At 33.3% G+C, this 25,174-nt stretch overlaps 1 protein-coding gene across 1 annotated transcript in view; it reads right to left on the reverse strand.

The window, feature by feature from the left end:
- trol (terribly reduced optic lobes) overlaps positions 1-25,174 on the reverse strand; it is a 1,293,721-nt gene that overhangs the window by 291,845 nt on the left and 976,702 nt on the right. The window contains exons 70-74 of the mRNA XM_067129897.1: positions 20,211-20,407; positions 14,994-15,141; positions 14,472-14,623; positions 11,330-11,469; positions 5,017-5,139 (exon numbers count right to left, since the gene is read on the reverse strand). Of these exons, the coding sequence (XP_066985998.1) occupies positions 5,017-5,139; positions 11,330-11,469; positions 14,472-14,623; positions 14,994-15,141; positions 20,211-20,407 (760 nt within the window). The remainder of the gene's footprint in view (positions 1-5,016; positions 5,140-11,329; positions 11,470-14,471; positions 14,624-14,993; positions 15,142-20,210; positions 20,408-25,174) is intronic.

The following is a 25,174-nucleotide window of genomic DNA, read 5'->3' on the forward strand; positions in this document are numbered from 1 at the left end:
TTATGTCATACTGTCAAGAGCAGAAAGGCAATATCCTTCAATTCTATCTTACGATACAATAATTTGTATCTTCTTAAATTATCACATTACTGAATCACAAATTGTTTGCTAATATTGATATCTGCTTTACCTGAAAGTACTGTACAGTACACAGGTATTATTTAAAATTCAAAAATAACAGAAGGCAATAATAACAATAAGTTTCAGAGAGTTCCGTGTTACAAATATAGAGACAGGAGGGTTATCTTGGCAACAGAACACAAACTTTACTTAGTGATGAATGTGCACGGGACAAGTAAAATTTACTTACAGCTAAAGAAAAAAAAGGAATAAAATGTCTTTGAAATCCTGTGATGATAATTACAAGCACTGAAGTTCTTAAATATTCCACATCAGAGGAGTACTCAAATATTAATCTCAATAGCTCGTAACAAATTAATGTATGGTATATATAGTAATTCCAGATAAAAGTTTTTTCAGTACTTACAAATGCCATATGTATTTTCATTAATAAGCACTCAATTTTTCCTTTAAAAATTTACTTTATTGAATAAAATGCCTGTACCTTTAGTCAAACTGATTTTCCTCTTATACAAGGGAATCTCTAAGGAATAATTAGACCATGTATAATTTTGCTGTATATTCAGAGTGATATGGATGCCACTATTTTTCAATAAAAAGTCTATGAACTATCATTCTTCTGACAATTGTGCATATTAACATTCTATTTTCTTTACAAATGTCTTCCATGAGTAAAATGAGACTATAAATATGGAAAAGCATTTTGTTTCCCCTAAGTTAAGTATATCTTAGTTTAAATAACAATGTAATGATTTACTTCAGTATTCTCGTAATGGAATGTAATATACTTTAGTCTTGAAATTTAGTCTTAACCCTTCTGCTTATCCATGACTGATATGGACGTCACCCAGATTTAAGTCTTTCACATTTTGATGACACAGTAAAAAAAAAAAAAAAAAAAAAAAAGCAGCAGCACCACAAACCAGCACAAAAGAAGAGGATAATTTTTGGTGAGAGTTCCTGATATTTTTCATACAAATGTAACAAATATGTTCATTTGTTTTGTATCATTTTATATTTTTATTCTATGCTTACATAATTTTTTTTCTGAGAGAGAGAGAGAGAGAGAGAGAGAGAGAGAGAGAGAGAGAGAGAGAGAGAGAGAGAGAGAGAGAGAGAGAGAGAGATATACCTTAGTTTTACCAGACCACTGAGCTGATTAACAGCTCTCCTAGGGCTGGCCCGAAGGATTACACTTATTTTATGTGGCTAAGAACCAATTGGTTACCTAGCAACGGGACCTACAGCTTACTGTGGAATCCGAACCACATTATAGCGAGAAATAAATGTCTATCACCAGAAGAGAGAGAGAGAGAGAGAGAGCGAGAAACACTTGATTGAGTGCCATTTATTTTACAGGAAATGTGATGGTACTTTATCATTAATTTTTTCATATTTTCCTTGGTATAATTCCAATTTTTGTGATGCAATAAGTAATTTATCTGAGTGTGTTATGAGTAACAAATGAAGACTTTATAACAGTTTTTTTTGGCAAATTTTTTTCAGGAAGTGCAAAATTTTCCCATATCTAATAAATTATACTCTTCATTTTACCAACATAAACTTATTTTGAGGACTTTTTATGTCATCTTATAGGGTAATCATTCAGCTGCCAAATGAAATCAAATTGAGCAGTATACCTTGAAAATTGTCAGAGGTATATGTCTTTGAACAATAAGGTACAGTTACTTTTCTTCCAGAAAACATGATGCTACTTTGTCATTCTTTTTTCTTATTTTGCTTGTTATAATTGAAACTTTTTGCACTGCAATAAGTATATAATTTATCTGCGTGTGCTTTTTCCATATAGTCTTTTATTTTTCAATTTGTTTTGGGGGAAAACAGCAAAATTTTCTTGTATCTCATAATTTCTACTCATTATTCCACCTACATAAAAGTTATATTGGGGGATTTTTTTTTTTACATCATTGTACAGAATAATCATTCAGCTACACAATGAAACAGAGCTGAGCGATCTACCTTTAAAATTGTTGGAGGTATGTCTCCAAACAAAAAAACTGGTATAAACATTGCCACTTCCCACAGATGTAACTGTTCATAAAGGTCATAAGCGAAAGGGTTAATCACCATCAAAGTAATTTTCATAAGAGTCACTTGAGATGATGCAACACAAATCTCTATTATAAACTCTCCTTTGGATACTGTTAATGTGATGCAACACACTGATGAACGAAAAAAGACCATAAAAATAATTTATCCACTAAAGAAACTAGCAAACACAGTAGCACTTCTGTCTGAGAGGCAAAACATTAAAAGACTAAGAACAAATAAACAAAACCTCATTATGAGATTTTTTTCTGTGCTAAACATACTGTACGAATTGTGAAAGAGAATTTGATAAATGATTCTGTTCACTATCACATGAATCATTCAAAGAACATATCCTTGTGCATTCATAAACGGACCAAAAGAAATGACAAAAGAAAGTTATGAAAACAAGAGGCTAGTTTGTGAATGCTGACAAAAATTGTGTTGAAGAAGGTTTGGCACCTCACTGTCAAAAACTGAGAGATGAAGGCCTGAATCAACTAAAGGGCAGAGAAACAAATCACAACCGAATACAACAGCAAATAGGTGAAAAGTGAAGTTGTCCAACAAATTAACATGGAGCACTTACTTGAGACATTTACTGTAACTGACAATGTTATGAAGATTTCAGATATTTATTTTAAAACTTAGATTAGTTAAAACACAACACAGGTTTTAATGATCACTCGTCTTTGTTCAAGATGAAGAAATTCTACTATTTTGGAACATTTGCTAGTTCCCCTGAGATATAAAATCAGTTATACCTAATAGTACAGTACAGTATTTTCTTAGTGATTTTCTTATTTAATGAATAATGCCTTTACACTATAATTACCCAACCAAATATGAGGAAAATGGGAAGTGTAAATCTACAGTAGTACAGCAATGCCTCCAATTAAGTCATTTTGACATAAGGAAAAAGGAAAACTGATTTACATCCATTTATGCATTTTTACATGTCAGCAAAATATTTTAAAATGGCATGAAAAATAGCAATCAATAGACAGTGCCAAATCACATGAAAACAAAAGTTTAAATATATAAAACAATATACAGTAATTAGATGTACACTAAAACCATTTAAAGCTTAATAATGTTAAATTAGTCTAATTTGTGTAACATCTGGCTACAAACACTGAGCAGTTGTACATATGTACTTCCAGCATTTAGTTGTCAAACCATAACTTTAAAAATCAGTATAAAAGTGCCAAATCACTTGATAAAAACAAATGGTAACATACAAAATAATACCCCATACTTTAACTCTTAATGGACAGATCCCCTCATGAGAGGATCTAAAACAGGTTTTGGGTGGTGGACAGATCCCCTCTGGGGAGTATTAATATTACATGCTACACAATTTGGCTGTATCCAGCAGGAAAGACTTTCCATCACTTTAGTGGCCCATAAATGAATAGTGGCAACTAAAGAATTCAGTTCAGCTCAATCATGGTGTTTCAGGCAGATTAGTATTGTTCTTGACTTGAAGGGTGAATGTCTTGCTCCTCTCTCTCCCATGACATCTTTTTATTTATTTGCTCATAAACATACCCAGGGATCACTGTTGGATTTACTTCTTATCTTTTATGATATGATGTCAGTTATCATTGTTATTTTGCAAAGAAATATTAGAAAAAACATAACTCCAAAAAAGTTACTGTATCTCCCGGTCTTAGTAAATTCACGTAAATATTTTACAACAAATATACTCAGAATTTGTTACTGATTTTAGTTATCTGTTATGATACTGTGTGAGCTGTAATTATAATTTTACAAAATAAAATAAAGTAAATTAGAAAAAACATGTATAACTTGGTAAAATTTACAAGGATTTTGTAAAAGAGGCCCCACACAGGGTTGTAAATAGTCACTTTCAACTTCCCATAGAAGTTAGGGAAAATTTTTTAGAATTTATTTTTTTTTACACCATGTCCATTTGCATATCTTCTGCTTTCCACTGAAGTGTTTTTTCTTAAATTGGCCAACCTTAAAGTCTGCCCGGTCTGGGGAGCTGCATGATATATAATTAGACCATCCCTTAAGGGTTAATATTATGTATAGACAGGCTAAAACCATTTAAACCCTTCAAAAAATAAAAATTGTTGTAGTAAGTGACGTTCTGGTCCCAGCATTCAGCTACATGGCAGCATTAGTTCTTGGCAGTGAATTCAAACGTGTGCATGTTACATTATTCACATTACTATCTTATTTGCAGTAAATTTGTATCTTGAATTGTTAGTACCATTGGTTCCACGATAATTTCTGGTGATAGTTTTATTAAGTGTAATATTATTCCATTTGAAAATAAAGTGTCTAACAAAAAACCCTACGAAAATGGTGAAAACATGGCTGCCACCATAGCTTGCCTTCTCCCCTGGCCCATCAAGCACACTGACTTCATCCATCAGCTAGATACAGTACTATACAGTATACAGTTCTACAAACATAATTTTTTTTACATTATGTTTTACTTATATTGTAGTAAAAGATAGCAAATTATTTAACTATCGAATGACTTACTGAAACCTGTATTAGCAATGTTATGGGGTTACTCAAGTGATTGGTAAGGGGGCTAGGTCATTTAACCTAGGTTTATTTTTTGACTTAAATGGCATCTTTGAACAAATTAATGACGTAATTTGAGGTATCACTGTACATATAGATACACAATAAACATTTTTAACAAATATTACAATAAAAGCTTTTTAAGAGGTTAGTTTACTACATTCAAACATGAATTTTGAATATGATTAAAGAGAATAATGCAAACATAAAATTTAACTACAAGCAGGAATCAAGCCAACCACTGTGACACTCACTGAATTCTATAAAGATGGCATCTGAACAGATTAGACACAGAGCAAGGACTTTTACAAGAAAACTAACCATAACAATAATCTTCATCTGAACCATCAGGACAGTCTGGTCTGCCATCACAACGTCTTTCCTTATCGATGCAGCGTGACATGTCTCCACAATAGAATTCATACCACTTGCATTTCGGAACCACTATAAAATCATTTGTAAAGTAAATAAAAGTGTTGGCAATAAATGTCACTAGTCATTTGGTTAGGTTCCCAAAATCTACAAAAAATATATTAATGTCTCTGCCTTTGCTTTGAATTCACATTCATTACTTACCATAACAATTGCATTCTTCTTTAAAACCCATCTGTAATTTTCTTACACCTTGGTAATATTTTTTAGCTATACCATATCCAAATTACACAGAAAAATAAACATATGTGTATGTATCCAGTTTATCTAGTCTCAGTGAACCTAGCTATGTTCATTAAGAATGTTTAACCTCAACTTTTAAAGGTTATTTACCTTATATCTACCAGATACCTTTAAACCAAAAACAATATTGTACTGTGATACACTTACAAAAATATAAAATGGTGCACTGTACCATATCCATCAAGTTGAGCATGCCAATAAAAAAATTTTTCACCAAAACCATATGTACAGTGAACTGTTGATTGCCCATGGTAATTGATCTCTAGCCCTTCGGGATAAAAGAAAATGCTGTCAACAGCAAGTGACCCTCACTATTATACAATGAAATCATACAATACTGTTTGATCAGTTTTTATACAGCAGATAGACAAACAAATTAATATTCATAATGTCATCTAGCTTGGCTGAAGAGTTTATTTCTGAAAAATGTATTAGATTGTACTTAATACATTTTATCTTAAAAATGAAATGACTGCCAATTTAAAATAGTGTAGTAGGTTGAAAATTCAAACAAAATACCCACAATAATATTCCTGACCCATTACTTTCGTTCATTAATCATTTATTTATTGGCAGGGTTCTGGGGATTGTCCTTGGCAATGTATGCCATTTATATCCTAAAATCACCAAGCCATTTCCTTTCACCGCTTTCCTAATAACCAAAGCATTATGAATACTGCAGTCTGATCATGGACAGTTAAGAGTTTATGCACATATATATCACAGTTTTTTAACAAGAGATGACATTTTGCTTTTACTGTTTTCAACTTAATTCCTTCAGGGTTTCTTAGATAATCTTCTTTTGGCACCCTCAGTTCCTTAAAAGGGTGCAAAGAGAGCCACTTAGTCACATATTTCTTAATTTCCATCTATGCAAATACACAACAGCTTTCAAGCACCCTAACTCAGTCCAAAATCATGTTACTATACTTTTGTTAAAAAAATATATCTTTAGTTTATTCTTCAATAATTCCTGATACTGAAGGATCCAGTTACACACAACAAATAAACAATAAGGCAAAACTGCTAATAAAAACTTTGTGATATTGCAGTGGGTACACAGCAAAGATCAGAATATAAAACAGATTATCATAAAATTAAGGGATGTATACAGTATATAAATAAAAACATCTTTTTCATAAAATTGTTTGTCCTGTAAGTTGCACATAATATACATACATTTATATATAAAATGCAGACTGTGACAATTTCCGATACTGTAAATGTTTAACATTAAAATACTGTGTTTTCATAATCTTATCTGATTATACTGTATCCTCTTAAAGAATAATGAAAATGCAAGTGAATTTTGTTGTAATATGCAAGTACAGTATATCCATACAGGTAGTCCTGGTTTACGACGGGTCCAGCTTACGACGTTCCGAGGTTACGACGCTTTTCAAATATATTAATCAGAAATTATTTCCCGGTTTACGATGCATGTTCCAGGGTTATGACGCTTACGACGCCGATCCGATGGAAGAAATATGGCTCCAAAACGGCAGAATAATAAAAATTTGGAGGTTTTTAAGATGAAAAACTCAATAAAAATGCAGTTTACTTCATTTTCAATACACCAAAAGCATTAAAAGTAAGGTTTTCTTTGGATTTTTTATGATTTTTGACAATTTTTCGGTTTACAACGCGGTGTAAGAACGGAACTCCCGTCGTAAACCGGGAACTGCCTGCGTTATGTATATATTTACAATTTACTGTACAATACTACCTTTTGATTCATGTCTTAATTCAATTATCATTCTTGTTGAAATAATTCATATCAAGTAAAGTATCAAGTACAGTAATTGCTATTCTTTCACAACAGTTAAATACTGATATCAAGTAATGTATCATGTAACTGCAGTACTGTACCTTTATAACAGCTGTCAATTGAAAGTCCCACCTGCCTCATTATTTACCTTGCTGTTTGAGTATATGCCAAAGTTATAGAAAAATTGTTAAAGCTCAAGACTTGTTTTTTGGTAATATAAGGTGCAGGATAACAGGATCACTGACTAAGTGCGGATGCTCAAAAGCTTATTATTGAGTACATGTCAGGATGCAAATAAGTGTCTGAGTGACACCCACTATCTCAAGGAACTATTGAGATGAAGAGAAGAATATCTCCTGAAACCTGGAAAGGATTTGGTTAAAAATAGCATGTAATATTAATAAAATGATGCAACATATACCACCATATATTAAATGTATATATATATATATATATATATATATATATATATATATATATATATATATATATATATATATATATATATATATATATATATATATATATATATATATACATACAGCTGGCATATAAAACACGATACAAATCTATGCATGTTTTAGAGTGCAAAGTTTTTATAAGCTAGGTTTTATAGTTCCAAACATACAGTATATGTAAATTCAAATCTAACCCAAACATAAACACAAGTATCACAACGCAAATATTTTCATAAAATGCTAAACAACACTGTTTCAAATTACAGAAGAAAATTCCTACCTGTGAAAGTGCTAGGATTTGGGGAGCTGAAGGTTTTAATAAGACTACTGTACAAGAAGCAGCAAACAAATGCTAATAAGAATAGAAAAACATTTCAGGTAGGAGGAGCAAACATACATAAAAGGCTTCTCACTTTTCTCTTGCTACGCTTGCTAGGCTGTACGTCTTAAAATTTTATCCTTGAGAGAAAATGAGATCTTTGCTCAAAATCCAGACGGCTGACATTTACAAAATTACCACAGTATTTGCATTTCAATACAATCTGCTATACGTTACTTTCTAAGTTTAGCTACAAAATTTAAATGTTTCTCTAAAAACCATAAATCTTAAAACTAACCACTGTTTGAAGTAAATTACAAAAAACTTACCATTCATTCAATAATGGGCACTATCAAGAATTCTTCAAACACCAGAGCAAACCAATTTCAAATCACTAAGAATGTACAATCCTACATCTTTTACACTATATGGGGCTCTCTTTGCAATATGTAATTTGCAATGATTAACACTGTAGCCACTGACATGATAAAATTCGAAGAGTGAAAAAGTCGAGACTAACCCCCACCTGAGGATCATTATTCACCCAGTTCTTGCTTTTTACACAAATTCCTCATTACTTTCCTGTTTGAAATACTCAAGTAATAGGCTATAATGATGTAATGGCTTGAATTTTCCTGTAAAAATTTTTGTAAAATCATAACACATAAGAATGCCTGGAGAAGCTGAATTTATTATTGTTGTTATTTACTTGAAAAAATATGCCTACTCAAGATATGGATGATTACTGAAAAAAAAAAAACACTTTATAAGAATATGAAGAGATCCTAGTGCTTAAACACAAACTATTTTGGCACAAATTTGAGTTAGTGCGGCTGAGAAGTTGAAGTATAATTTAGTCAGGAGAGTAAACATCCCAAAAGTAGGTAAGAAGGAATCCCTTATCAATTTACAGACTAAATGCAAGTGAATGAAGACTTTTCCATTCTAAAAGCTCTCATGTACATACTGTACAGACTTGTTTTGACTTTTGGGATAACTCAACAGTAAAGGTTAACATGTACAATACTTAAAGTAGGCATTACAACTATTAATGTACTACTTAGATGAACTCACTCTTCAGAATCAATTGTCATAAGTACCCTTCCATGAAAACAAGAAAGTATTAAATCTGTCAGAGGTGTGTTTGTAAAGACTAGAGAATATATGTTAAATAAGGAAGGGTAGGGGATTCAAGCAAGATTTATCAGTTAGTAGACATTAGATGGTTAGTATAGTACAAGACAGAAAAACAAAGAGTATGACTAGATGAACTCGGACAAGGGGGAGGGGGGGATGGTGGGCAGGAAAGCACAAATGCCCTTTGACAATAAAAACAGTTCTTTAAATTTGTAAAGTTGAAGACCAATTATAATAAAAAATATGCTCCAAACACTAATTCCTTTCATTAATATAAAAACAATCAGGAGACAGCTACAATATCACCTGGTCAGTACCACTTAAATGATCATAAGCAGTCCATCTTGGAATATGCTCTCAACTTTCATTGCCTTTGCAAAGCAAACAAAAACAATTCCTCATTGAAAATTAAAAAGAAAAGATTATTATGCATGCCCAAATCAATACAAACAACTTTCAATTATTTGTTTTGAGAAACAGAAATGCAGTTACAAAAATTGGGCAATCACACAAAACTAGGACTGGGCTTTAAATACTTAACCTATGATAACCTAAAAGCAATTTATGATTGTCTAAATACTCATAAGATAGGTACATAAACTGAAATTTAAATGCACACCTTGAATTGTAAAAAGCTTGATCATTGCAATGCGATCTATTTCCAATGATGAAATCTAAACAACACTGAAACTCTTAAGTAACTGTTACTACAGTTTCATGCCTGGGCAGACAAAGTCAAGCAAGCAGGATCAAGCAAGCAGGAACCATTAGTGTTACCAGAGGTGTTGGAGCATTGGGGTAGAAAGTGTGTCACCGCCAGAGCCAAAATGAGCGAGACAAGGAACAGTGAGGGGGACAAGGTACCACCACAAGAAGCTCGACTGTTCTCTACCACCAGCGGCATCAAAGAACCAACGAAGAGTAGTAGTAGAGGGAGGATGGTGGTAGTAGCAGTGACATTGATAGGTTGTTGTGATGGTAGTAAAGATGAAGTAGTATTTTGGTGTTAAAGATAAGGTGGTCAAGGTTGTTGCAGGTATCAGAGCATGGTGTTCACCAAGGTAAGCAGTAAAAAAAATAGAGTAAAAATCATTAACTGGTATACTGAAAAGTTAAGCTTTAAAGTAAATGTTTCAGGATACATGTGTATGTTCCGTGGAATGTACTAATGTACTATACAGTACACAGTAGTTGTTTTCTCAGTACCCTACAAAGTATAAGCTTTATTCTATTAAATTCATTTCTTTTCTATACTTAACCTAGGAAACCTCAAAGCTACTGTACTTTCATCCTTCTAGAACAGCACAGTTCACTGGACAGTTAAAATTTTATCTATTTTGGCTTTAATAATTTCACCCTAGTATAACACTAAGATATTTAAGATACTGTATTCAGAGTATTGAAACAGAAGGAATATTAATTTTGTAAAACTGATGAAAAGCCTTCCCAGTGTGTCATTACCTCAAAAAAAAAAAGCCCTAAAAACAGTTCACATTATAAGTATAAATTAATTTTTAGAGGAAACCTTGCACTCTGTAAACAAAATGTTAAGAAAGAAATCTTTACATTCTCCAATTTAACTGACAGAATTTTCTTATTCCATAACAATTCTCATTAAGCAATGTAAAACTACAAACAAGAACTATCAAATCCTCCATGTAGGAGTGACAAATGAACTGGCTGTAAACCTTAAAAATTGTGGTTTTTCATATGTTTCTGTCAACATTTTTCTGCTATGTCTACTCAAGTGCAAACCATCAATACTATGTTTAAGACTTATAAAAACAGTTTGACTTGTTCAATGGTAAGTAAAAGCTACAACAAATATTACAAATTTATGTTATAAAAAGACTGCTTTTGATATATAAGCTATACAGCCTATTCTAAATGCATTATAAAAAACAATCTAGATCATTCTACTTGGAAAAACTCAAACTGGAAATAATTATTACCTGGATGTTATCAGTATCTCTATTAATGGCTAAATTACCTTCAATTACATATACACACATTAAAATCAACAGAAATCTTTTTCTTTTCCAAATATTTCCATATTCAAATTTACATTAAATTCTACAAAACTATTGTAACTTACTAGATAATCTGAGGCTGTTTAAATTGCCACCAATCAACAAAAGAAAATAATTCCTTTCTAAACAAATATTTCAAAGATATAACATTGCTACTAAGTAGTTAATGATATGAGAAAATTTTCTATGCAATAATAACACAAAACAATCACAAAATTTCATCAAAGTACCTGCTGGGTTCACATACCTGGCTGACAACTTTCTCCAGGGGTCAATGGATTCCCTTTATAGCCTTCAGAGCAGCGTTCACACCGGCGACCAGTATAACCTCTAAGGCAGTTGCAAGTAACTTGACCATCCGTATCAAGATAGCAGGAAGAGCTGAACCTTCAAAAATTGAAAGAGAATGGCTAATTTATTTTAGACTGAACATTTTGTAAAATTCTGGTTTTCCTCCAATACAAACTAATTTACTTAAGTGTTAACTTCTAGTACTGTAGATTTTGATCCTGGATGAACTAGCATTGAGTAGCGTGAAAAGCTGACAGGACCTCCAGACCTTAAAAAGGCCAATCTTGTGCAAATCTGTGTCAAAATGCAGAGCCACATAAATATAAGTCTTGCATAACAAAAACAATTCTGTACTGGATTTGGTTTTGATGTGATACTGGAAGTAAACAAAACCTCATTTTACATTTGGTAGAGGCAGGTAATGCTGTGGGGGTTCACAGCCACATGAAGTAATCTAGTCAAAACTATAACCTCACCAGCACCTGCAGCTCTACGAGAACTGATTTCATGGCAATTTGTAGCCATGAGAATCAGATCACTATATGCACAATACTCTACACTACAAGCATACCTCCATTTGTGTAATAAGATACACTGCTAATAAGATATGACTTCATTAAACTTATCTTTATCATAGTTACTGGCACTGGGTAATGGATAATACAAGTAAGTAAGTTAAACTTTGACCATAGAAATACAGCATTGGAGCAAAGTTATAGTAAGTTTCACATCTCTGGCTGGTTTTCATTCAAGCAATCAGTAGCTATCAACATAAAATGTAGGTCTTCACCTTTGCATAGTTCTACAAGTTGACTAGGGCCCTACTTAGCCAAGGGTCAAGTAGACTGCAATACTTGTTTCCTTGAACACACCTCATCCAGCAGGATGGACAACTCATTAAAATTTTATGTACCTCTAATCAACCATGGCAAGTTGGATTCTTAGTCTCAACCTTTTCTAGGGAATGATTGCATTACACAATCCAGGGTAGCAAAAGTGTCAACAACCTTTAGCTATTTAAATAAAACTACTGTTCTCAACCTCCACTGTGATTCTAGACATATATCCTCAAAGAATTCTGTCATATTTATCACATCTCATAATTCTTGGTTCACTCATCTTGCCTGTGAAGTGGTAGAGTGCCTTAACTTCCCATGACAATTATAAAAATATCCTTTGATAATAAAAAAAATACTCTGATAAATAATCAGAGATAAGATGTGAGGAATGTGTTGAAATTTGTTTATAAAATTTTTTTTGCAAAACTTACATTTATTTTCTGTCACATATACTTCATGATGAACTGATTAAACTAACATTAAATGATTTTTGAATTGTTAACTTCATGTTACTGGATGAAGTTCCATCATTCACTAAGGGTAAGTTCCTATGGACAAAATAGTTCAACGAGCCTAATCATTATCTAGGTCAAAGCAGTGGCACCAACAACACAGGACTTTCTGCGGTTTCATCTTAGAAATCTTGCCTGCTGATTGAGTTTCCCCTGTCAATACTCTTGACCTCATCAACTTTGTTAGTCCCTTCATCTGAGAGTAGTTAGTTAGTTATAAATGATTTGTTTAACCAGACCTCTGAACCCTTTTAGGGTTCTTCTCGGGCTGTATTTTCATTACAAATAAAAAGTTTGCGTTTTCCAGAAACCTGCTTGCAACACACTGACAAACACTCAACTAATGCCTCCATGGGGTGACATTGTTAATCAACAATAGTAACTTAAAAGCCATTTTTCATTTGAGGCGTTCACAATATTAAGGGTCTCCAGGGGCTGATTAAAAAAAAACCAAAATTGCGAGAAAAACGTGTTTGAAAATTGGCAGTTTTCAAACACGAATATCTCGGTGATTTATGAAAGGATTTTAAAAATTTTTGTTGCATTTGAATGGTAATCATATCTACTTTAGGACCTCATTATTGTTTTTGGCTAAATCCTTTATGACTGCCTTATTTTTAATAACAGCACTTATGTAATGAAAGGGTGTTTTTACGGATATGGCAAAAAGTATAAAATACGTATTTTAAACATAACTAAATGTAATAAATACTTAAAATTAAACATTTTATGAAATTTTCCTTACCTAGGCATATATTTACATATGCACAGGGGTAGATAATGGATGAAAATGCAATAACACACTAATATTATTAATATATACATAATATTTATTAAAATCTTATTCTTTTAATATGAACGACAGAAAATAATAATATTTAGCTATAATAAGGGGCACTATTATATATATAATGAAAAAAATAAACTTTTTAAGGGGCACTATTATGTATATAGTGAAAAAATAAGCTTTTGTAAGGGGCACTATTATGTATATAGTGAAAAAATATACTTTGTTAAAAAATCTTTCACCTATCTCTCGCGTGGTTCACCACCCTTTGTTAGACAATGGGATTTTCGACCACTTTGGAGTCTACATTTGCAGGTATGCTTTTCCATGGGAAAAGCAGGATATTTTTAGAAGACTTTGGGGCAAAAAAAAAAAAAAAAAAAAATTTGCGACTTGGAGCTCTGGGGACCCTTGATATTATAAACACATTTATCAATGGAATAACATACCGTCTCATATGCCAGCACTTGTTGAAGAATACTACTCTACATCTTCAAATGCTATCATCTAGTGCACTCACAGAAAGCAGCCCACAAAACAAGAGGCCTTTTACTCCCAATGCATGTCATTGATCACTGATAAATGTAGTCTGCCTACCAAACAGGCTCCATTTCAAGAGCTATCAAGTGGTTCCAATGTTGAAAGTTCAGTCACTGCAGCAACTACAGGCCCTTGTTTCTACTGTATGGTCAACAAACATCCATGATCAAAATATTCCACCAGCATTAAAACTCATCACAGGAAGCTTAAGAATGTTCTTGTTCCAAGATTGTTCAACTTGAACAATGTAATGAAGTCTCCTTTTTTTACCAACATATGCTTACTCCATGCACTCTCCGTGTGATATGGTAATGTACAGGACTTTACAAAATACTAATAATTCTTTACATTTCCACTTTACTATCTGAACCAGCTAATGCAAACAATGTTAAACTGGAAATAATTAAAACATCTGCTTACTGATTAGTGGGTGAGGAGAGAGGACAAGGACAACGCTGGCATGGAATTCCATTTGCAGGATCACCATATTCTCCAGGTCGACACTCTGCATCACGAACACATCGACCAAGCCATGGGCCTTCTCTGACTCTCTTGTAAGAAGGAGCACAAGACTGGAAGGAAAGAGAAAGTAAAGACTTATTTTCAACACAAGTACTTCAGTTTTTTTATAAATATATGGTGTTAATATGTATTTTATAAGTTTCAATGTTGCTACCAAGATCAAAATCAGGTAAGGCATTCACATTTTATGTCAAGTAAAGTAATAGAACATTTGATAGATATTTCTTTGATGGTTCTCTAGCTCTACAGTCACAGCATATAAGGTAAACAGCCTTTCCTCTTGGAATCATGACTCAGAAATTTTCACTGTCACACACACACTTTATTTTGACTATATTCTTATTCTTATGAAAGATATTAGTCAAGGTAAAAATTTGTTTAGAAAATTCATAAATGCAATATGATTAAAACACAGCCTACCTGGCAAGAGAGTCCTACATATCCTTCAGGGCACCGACACTCTTCAACATAAATAGCTTGACCTTGGCCACTGTTAGACATAACAGATGTGTCTAGCTGAACCTCTGAGAGTTTAGCATCTACAAATGATTCATCATGATACAAAGCTCTGGAAAAAAACATTTATGTTTTAAAACTAAGCTCCTATCTTAGAAGCACAATAAAAAACTACATTTAGACATACAGTAGTTAATCATTTCTATACAAGAACATCAACAACACACCACACTACTGACTGTACTTATAATGTATCATTAACTTCCCTTTGCCAAACAAAATTATTTGTAGATGCAAAATTATTTTTAAATGCAACACAGGCAACAGATAATTTTATATTAACTTCATAATACAGGTGTGAATTCTCTATCAAAAATGCCTGGGACCAGAAGTGTTTCAGATTTTGAATTCCTTGTATTTTGGGATGTGCATAGTATACGTCTGTTCACAAAGACATCTGTGAGGAACTGTTCTTCTGTTCTTGGTTTATAAAGAGAATTACAAGAGAAAAGTTCCTTAAAAAACAATTTGCCTTAGTATACTGTTGTATGACACTTTTTATGTAATGTTGCATCTCATACATAACACCAGGTACCAAAAAAGTAATAAAATAAATGTTTGCAGCAAGGAAAAAGTCTATAAATCCTGTCATAATCCACTGATAAACACCGAAGCAGCAAAATCAGAGCAAGTCTATGTGAGCAATACTCCTCTCCACCCTCCCTACACAACATTCCTACCGATCACAGTATTTTAAATGCAAAATAGGATAAAAAGCATTTTTATACATTACATATCTTTGGTTACTTTTAAAATAGTATAAATACCATTACTATATAAGAAAAAAAATCATAATCATTTCCTAGTCAACCAACAGAAAAATAAAAAATCAGTTAGCTTAACGCTTAATGGATGGGAATCCTCATATGAGTAATCGTATTTTGCGCCATACTGTTTGAATGAATTTAGCGGGAAAGATGTTCATAGCACTTCAATGAGCCATAAATGACTCATGGCATCTATTTAGCTCAGCATGGGACAGACCTCGATCAGTATGCCTTGAGATTTCATAGGGGGATTTACTGCCTCTTTCCACTGATGTGTTTTTTTTCCTATATTGGCCAACCTTAAAGTTTGCCTGGTCTGAGGGTGTGCATGATATATATTTAGCCTGTCCTTTGAGGGTTAAGTAAGTCATCCCCTCCCCTTACACCAACCTCCCAACCTGCTGCTGGAACAGTGTGTTTTATACATGTAGTATGCTAACATACATATTTCTGTAAAAATTATACTGTACACCAAAACCTTAATGCTTTATTTAATTATCAATATCTGCCCCTTCCAGTAAATAACAAAATCCATTAAGTAACAAACAGTGGCATATAGCCAACAAAATACAGTACACTGAGCAACTCACTTAGCTTACAGTGTATAGCAATTCCACATACAGTAACTATTATTTTGCCATTTCTATTAGATTTAAAATATTAATATACTTATCTCTCAACTTCAGAGAAATATCCACAAAACTAATTACTTCTAAAAGTACTTACAATACAGTACCGTGAGCTTTAGCCTAACAAAAATGCAACTGTTTGCAGTAGTTCTACCTAATTACCAGGTATGCTTACAACATATGTAAAACACTCAAAAATCATATATTAAAACCCATAAAAACTTTATCTCTGTTTTAACATACATACCAAACATTTTGAACTCACTGTGGCTCCCCTTCCCCTCTGATATAATATCCTCAGGTAAAGGATTTTTATTGACAAAGTTAATGATACGTGTACAATGTTCAATAAGTCATCCGATGGCTAACCATGCTCCTGTCTTTTTAACCCTTTTGTATACAATTGGGTCATATATGATACACAGTCAACAGGCACAAATGCCAGTTGTATCATTCACAATACACTTTTATTTTCCTTTCATAAGAGACTCCTGACTGAAATACTAACTTCTTGACCTTGATGTGGAAACATTCTCACACTTGACATATAAAACTGATTAGTATTCATCCAGATGTCACAGGAGGAGATTAATGAATGACATCCTTGTGTTGACTGCCAGCAGAGCGAGAGAGGAGCCCTTGCAGATGAAAATTTCTATACAGTACTCAACTTCTTGATTAACTTTCTCATTGTGAACATGAATCTGATTTAGAAAAAATGACAGTGTCTTCCAAATGTACTGTGAGATAAAATGATGAAATTTCATCCAACAGTGATAGTGATGAAAATCTGCCACCCCCAAATGAAAGAGGTGGCATACCAAGAAAGTGGTCTTAGCAAAGTGAACAAGATGCTGAGTTGAAATGTGTTGCCACTAATATACAGCCAAAAGATTTTGTATTCAGCAGCAATGGCAGTGGCATTTCATCAGAATGCAACGAGAATCAAAAAGACTTATTTTTTTTTATGACAAATTGATGGGGATGATTGTTGAGAAGAACCATTATCGAAGATTCCTAGTTGAAACATTAGGTAATGACTTGCAAAAATTTGCTCAAGCTATTTAGTGAAAAGTATACACTTTTTGAGTATAATTATGATTATGTCACATATAAACAAACATTGAACAGCAGACTACTGAAATACGCTTGAGACATCTGAGATAAAAGGAGAGAAAGAGCTAATGGCATAAGATGGATTTCTTCAAAATTTTAAATGTTCTAAATTTTTATTTATAACTCATGGCAAGCAGAACCAGACGGCTAAAAAACAATCTGAGCCTGGTTCAACAGTATGCATAGAATATTCATGATAAAACTTAAACCTTTCCAAGATTTATGCATCAGTGAAAGTCTTTTTACAAAAAGAACACTTGGTTTCAACAGTACATTCTGAATAAAAGCTATTGATTTTGTTTACATGTTTTAATATTATATACTGTACAGTATTTATATTGGCTTTTTAAAGTTTAGAATATCTTATTTTTTTATATATACTAATCACATTTTTTCACAGTGTTTGGTTCTGTAATAACAGCTGTGCAATTCTGTGAATTTTGACGGGCAATGAGGGGGCAGCGGCAATGGCCAACAAAAGATAAACAATTACTGGAAATATAAATATTTGCCAATTTTAAGATGATAGTACTGTAGTCTCCCTGCAAATATTTTTAAAAAGGGTCATTTTGATATGGATCTACTTCAGCAAGCCTAGCCTGGTCTAATCTAACAAAATGGAACTTTATCCCAAAACATGCTATGAACCACTAAAATTGATGCTTTGCTACAAAATGACTACTATCGATATTGTTGATGCTTCATTTTCAAATGCAATGGGGAATTAAGTTCCACCCATGAGCTCTCTTTCAATTAGATCAAAAGTAATTACAACAGACATTCAGCACTCATACAAAACAGAGATGCTCAATTTTTATTGATTTCAAGTGCTTGAATGCATGAATACAAACCATGATAACAGTTTTTTTTTTGTGTTCCTTTCTCATGTGCTGTGTGTATGAACTTTTGTTTTGCATTCACTTTTGTTGATTTTTTCATGGAAATACTTTACCAAGATTGTAGCCTTGTATAATAAAAAAAACCCTTTAGAATAATCTCAAGTTAGTTTAAAATATGCAGCACCTAAGAAAGTGATAGTAGTGATTTAGAAACTGATAGTAAGGGGGAAGACAATATACTGCATGTGCTTGACAGGTGCTTCACAGGAATCTGTGGAGTGCAGTTAATGCAAATATGGGGACCATACCAGAAAGGTATATAGTATACATATTGTACATAGGTGGGTACAGGTATTCACTTCCTTTGCATCAATTATTTTGCTTTACCCTTCCCAAGGAATCACATTGTTTTTTCTCAGTTGTAGTATACAGACGAAGAATATAGTGCAGTGTGTGTGTGTGTGTGTGTGTGTATGTGCAGAAAAAAATGCTCACAGATTTGCATCAGTTCATCTCATAATTACCATGCAAATAATTATCGTATCTGTTTTAGACTTGGTCAGGTATTTGAAAACTACATTTAGCTTATTTTTTGTGCAAAAATATCATAAACCATATTCCGCCAAGAGGTTTGAAACTTTAAAGTAACAAATGAACCTCTTATATACTCGTATTCTGACATTTGCTGAGACACTTTTGACATAATAGCAATTTATCAATCCATGACATATCACTGTTACACTGGAAATGACAATTCTAATGATATATAATAGTTGGAACATCTGATGAGAAATAAGTAAAATAAGGATGAATTTGCAATAAATTAAAACTGCATACTACTACACTCACCCTTAGACAGTATTACTGTAGCACACTGTGAGTTAATTAAACTTGCTGTAAACATAAACAGTTTGTGTTGGAAATAGGGCGTCAGTTTCTTTCTTGTTTACTATTCATTATTTCTTTTTTGTACAGATTTTAAAATGCATATATGACACACTACACCATATATAATATTTCATATGTTAAAATCTTATATCAAATACAACTGTACTAGGTATTAACTATTACTATAACAGTGTGTAAATGGTCACTCATTGTTTTGATGCAGTTCTTGAGCTTTTAATTAAACCTGTATTCTTTCCACATTCACTGTGTATCATTACAGTACACCTGTTTTAAAAATTTTATTCTTACCGATTTTAAGGTGCAAATATTTTCTTTTATGTACCCTATCTTCATATTTCATGTTATAAGCTTATATTAAATTCATTTGTCACTCTGAATTGTAGCACAGTGCTTTGATGCAGTTTCTCCAGTAATAATAAAATACACAAAAAACTTCTTTGTTCATCATTACAGAAAATTTTTTATTTCCTTTGTTATTAGATTGTAAGTTCATATAAATATATCTAAAGTGATACCCTACAAAAGTAACTGATATGTTAAAAGGTTATATTTATTCTTTCTTTGATATATGAAAGATACTGCAAAAGATAGTCTAGCCTAACTGTGGACTGCACAGAATATTAAGTACAACTGATGATGTTCTGGGGATAAATGATTAGTTAGGCATTATATGAAGTCAAATGTTACACACATGATATTGTAAAAGGTTGGAATGATTAGCTACAGCATAGAAATAATCCTGTTATTCAGAATTTTCACTAATCTGGGATTCCTCATGTCCCAAAGAGGCAGATTAATGAAGGTCTATTTGTATTGTATTCATATATAATACATAACAGTGATTAAATAAAATTAACATACCTAATTAGAAGGAACTCTATGTTTTCCAGTACCATCATAATTTCTTCTCGGCTGGCAGGTTCTTGGGTCTGAGCAACTGGTCCACGGCCAATTACTCGTTTAAACCAATGCCCTGGGGTTAATCTTACATCTACTTGATTTGCCACATTAGGCAAGAATTCACCATCATGAACATGCATCAGTGTAATATTATTTCCCTGTAAAAAAATAACTGGGAGGAAACAAACTTTCTTCCAAAACATCAACAAACTCAAAACAAATTAGTTTTCAGAACATTTAGAAATAAATGTCCAAATATGTATCTACAGTTGACAATAATATAAAGGAGGAATCCTTGTAAAACATAAAAGTTCATAATAATTTTGCATTCAATTCAAAATAAGCTTTTTCTGGGACAAGTTAGGTAATCACACATCCTACTACAGTACTAAATTCTTACATTTAACCAATTTTGAAGCAAAATGGGGGTGGGGATGACCCCTCTATTTTTCACTTTCCCCCCTTTTTTTGCCTATTTTAACATAATCTTATTGCAATCAATGAGACAGAGAAAAAGGGAATTAGTAAAGCAACACAGTAGCACCTCGAATTAACAGATGATTCGGGGCTTTGATAAGTTACAAAGTTTGTTAAGTAACAAAGACCCTATATGATAGCCTAAACTTGAATATTTTCTTGATATCTTACAGCTAACAACAATTCCCCATAGTCCCTAATCTACAGTAACCTGTACTCTACAATAGCATTCAGTCTCAGAGATTTATCTAAAAATTTATTGCACCTAGAATGATACACTGCAAAAAATAATCCTTATAATGTCGCTGCGAAGTCCATAAGTCTGTTAAGTTCAGATGAAATTTGCTTATTGGACACAAATATACAAAAAGATAAGACTGTATTCAGTAGCAAAGCTTTGTTTAAATGAGAGAGCAAGGCTATCTTGCATTGCAGGTACCTGCAGGTCACCCTTAGGAAAGTGTACAACCTGTAAGCCTCCCTTACTATAGAACATCTCAATCATATTCTGAAAGCATGTTTAGTCAAAAGCAAATTGAACTCCCATCAAAATGGAAGGTGGAGTTGTGGCAGTAAGGTAGGGAAAGGCATATTCCAAATCTGTCCAACCATAACCTATAGTGTGTCTACATTTTAACTGCTGTTATTCATCTAGTTGCTCAAGAGGGTAGTTCCATAATAAGGGAAGTGTCTCTTAGGAAAAACAAGTAGTGATACATCTCATCTACGTGTGTGCATTAAAGGCCTCAGTGCTATGGTTGGCTGGATGGAACAACCTGCACATCTTGAGCGGCACAGTAATACTCAATGGAGCCATTCCATTCTATTTCAATTCAGGATAGTGACTGGGAGAAGAATGAGGGCAACTAAATTGCCAAGAGCATTCTACTGACAATTTAGGGGAGTATGTGGAGAATTATCAAGCCAAGAGCACTTTAAGGTATCAAAGAAGCATAAGGGTGAATGGCTGGCCATAAGTACTTGCCTGGGAATTTTTGGAGGAGCAATTATTAAGTGCAGGGCATTGGTATAAGAATATTAACTTTTAAAGTCTGCTAAGTACCAAATATTTAAATTGTTGTTCTATCACACTGATTTTATATACTGCCATTGATCCAACCTAATTGTTTTATTTTTTTTTTTTTGTGGTGATCATTTCATTAAGATACTATATTGCATTGTCTACTGCCTTTTACTTTTCATTCATTTCCAATGTACCTCTCCAACCTAGCCATAAACTTAAAACATTACTTTGCTATCATTTTTATCTCTCATTCAAGAATAAATTCTTTGGACAAATCCCAAGTACAGAAATGTGACTCAGAAGTTTAATTAAACTACTTTATAACAATGATAATGGTCATGACACAAAATTATTGTCACACTTAATTTTCTGTTGTTCAAACTACAGCACATTATCCATGATTAACAGCTAAAGAAATTGAGTTCTTTACACACAATTACAACTTGCTATTATTGTCATCATTATTTATATTCTTGATTTATTTATATTGACTTTACATCAAAGTATTTCTTTCTCCCCTATGTTCCAGATACTAAACAAACTTTCTAAACTGAACACAGTCACAGTCTTTGTTCATTACTCTAAAAAATTAACCCATTATGATCTGTCAACTAACCCAACTATGCATTTAGCATGATCTGTTGTCTGTCTTCAGTCAATAAAATTACATATGCCAAAAAGTAAATAAATATTGATTACAGACACTGTTTTGAACTTTTTTTATGAATAATGATCATGATTCACACATATAGCAAAATGAGTGTTGGAATAATGTGGGGAATGGATAACCTCAACAATTCCATTGTTTTTAAACTTCACTTATATATTCTACCCTGTTATATGTAAATGTCATTTAATTCTCTCCATATAAATATAACAACTTTTTCACACCACTATAAGTCACTGCAGATACTCCCATTTACCATGAACACAGTAATAATAATGAGATTTGAAACTCACATGTAATCTTCTAAAAAAGACTTGGGAATTTTATGGGGGCACTTGAACCTGACTCTAACCTTTAAACACTGCAAAAAAAAATGCCTCATCATCATGGAAAAATTAAACAAAAAATTTCAATAAGGGAAGGTAACACTTGCAAATATATAATCTAAAGGTAAAGGGCCACCTTAGTTATGCAAACAGTGAATGCTTTGATGATTCACTTAATAGTTAGTTAAGTCTTTAGTAAAGTCAGATGAATGCACTGAACCCCCTTCCCCCAACACCAATGCCAAAGAAAAAAGAAAATAGCAGTGTTTGATGAAACCACAGGATTTGTAATTCAGATAACAGAATACTTTAGGTAACTGGTTAAATATTTTCAATACAAAGATATCTATATGAACAAGCTATTTCTCAGGTATTGCTTTCATGTACAAAGCATAAACCTCCATGGTATTTCTTCAGTTACCAGCAGCACTACTCAAAAAATAATGACCATCAAATGATTAATATTATAATGCGGAATATCCTCATATCACATCAAGTGACTCGATTAATGAAGCAGTCACTACAAAGAACCAGAAATGCTATGAAAACACTAAAGAAATAGCATGATTTAACTTTCACTACAGCGAGGCTTCTAATTACATCATAAGCCACAGATTACAAAATTTCCTTAGTGAAAAAGCTTGCGAGAAACTGCAAAAGGCAGGTTGCTTTTCTGTAACAGTTTCCTCTCAAGTGATTGTGTTTTCTTCACATTTCCTGTCTTTTTGGATTGGTCTTACTGCTTTCTGTGGTCATTAATAGTAATATCCTAACAACATATTACTCCGTTAGCAGTTTATAGCAGTCTATCATAAAAATAAAGCCAGCTGACTGCACAAATGCCTTTGGCTGTGTAAAATGGCTGAGTTTATATAAAATATCATCAAGCATTGTCATACATTTCAGTCTAGACTATAAACATTGCAAGAAAAAACCATTCTAATCAAACAAAACAGAATTCTAGAACTCTGCACAGGGTGAAGAATAGTACAAAAATAAAGTTTTATATATACTTACCAAGTAATTACAGAGCTATAGTTTCTAACTATTACGACAGCTTAAATTCAAAATTCGCGGCAACGCTTCGACTGTTTAGTGCAGGTGACCAGTACTGCCTACTAAAGGCAATACTAGGAACGACTTAGCAGATAACCTCATTCTGTTTATGCTTATATCCATCAGAGGGGAGGAGGGAGGGCTCTGATTATGTAATTACTTGGTAACTATGTATAAAATTTATTTTATGAAAATCTCATTTTTATATAAGTAACTCACACGTAATTACATAGCTGAATCCCACACTGACAGGAGGTGGGATACACGGACATATTTTATTCCAAAACATTAAGTCATGTAATGAATTAGAAATAAAAAAGTTGCTAGCACTGAATACAATGCTTGTTGTTCCTTGTTAGTTAAGAGAGCCTGCAGTAGAAACTGCCTCTGGTTGGTGCTCAACTTAACCTGCAGTGGCACGGTGGGAAAGCCGAGGGTCGCCTCTACTTCAGTAGGAGCTTTGCAGCTGAGGAGTACTCTGAGGGCTGCCAAAGCATTACAAAATAAGAGTAAGTGCCCTTGCCCTGGGCACAGTGCCGCAATAAAAGCAACCAGATAACTGTCACCAACACTGAAATAAAAATCACAACCCGTCCACTGAGAGTGGTGGGTGCTCTAGGCATCTTGTATTCCCCCGGCTCCCTAAAACTCAGCACCTTATTACAAGTAGGAGAAAATCCTATGTTTCCTTCCACGATACCTTGCCAGTTACTAATAAACGCAAGGTACTGCCAAATTTTAACACTGCTTCACTTCCTGAAAACAATGAAAAGCGAAGATCAATTAAACTTCCAGAAGGACGGTTGTAAAATGGACATAAGGGACAAGTAATGCCTGAAAGCTAATGAGGTAGAAGCTGTTCTAACAAGTTTAGCTTTCCCTTAGTATGAGGAAAATGCTCTTTTAAATCTGAGAGTGTCTCAGAAAATAAAGTCCATTAGGATAAATGGCAAGACGATCTATTCCGAGGGGGAGACAAACTCTTGTCATAACACCCTAGGGGTATGGATGGTCTTGAACTACTGGTCCCTTTCAGGTAATACCTGAACATTCCAAGCTGGACAGAGAGCTCTCTATTCTTCCTCAGAGCTAGTGAGTGTTTCTGGGCACTCAGAGTATAAGCTGGAACCAAGAGAGCTGGACGTTCACAGCAAAGAACTGGCTCCTGGCTGTGGTTGGCATCAGGAGAGCTGGGTGCCAGATGAGTTATGGACTCAGGTGCTGTCCGTTGCTCCTGGAAGTCAAGGATGTCCGTAAAATTCTTAAGGGAGAAAGAAACGGATCCAGGACTTGGATGGGTCCTCGTTCTTGGCTAAAATCCAAGGGAAAATGAGCAACCCATGTCTTCTTCCTTGCTTGGATGTGTCAAGGACTT

Source organism: Macrobrachium rosenbergii, chromosome 3, assembly GCF_040412425.1.
Source record: "Macrobrachium rosenbergii isolate ZJJX-2024 chromosome 3, ASM4041242v1, whole genome shotgun sequence".
NCBI lineage: Eukaryota > Metazoa > Arthropoda > Malacostraca > Decapoda > Palaemonidae > Macrobrachium > Macrobrachium rosenbergii.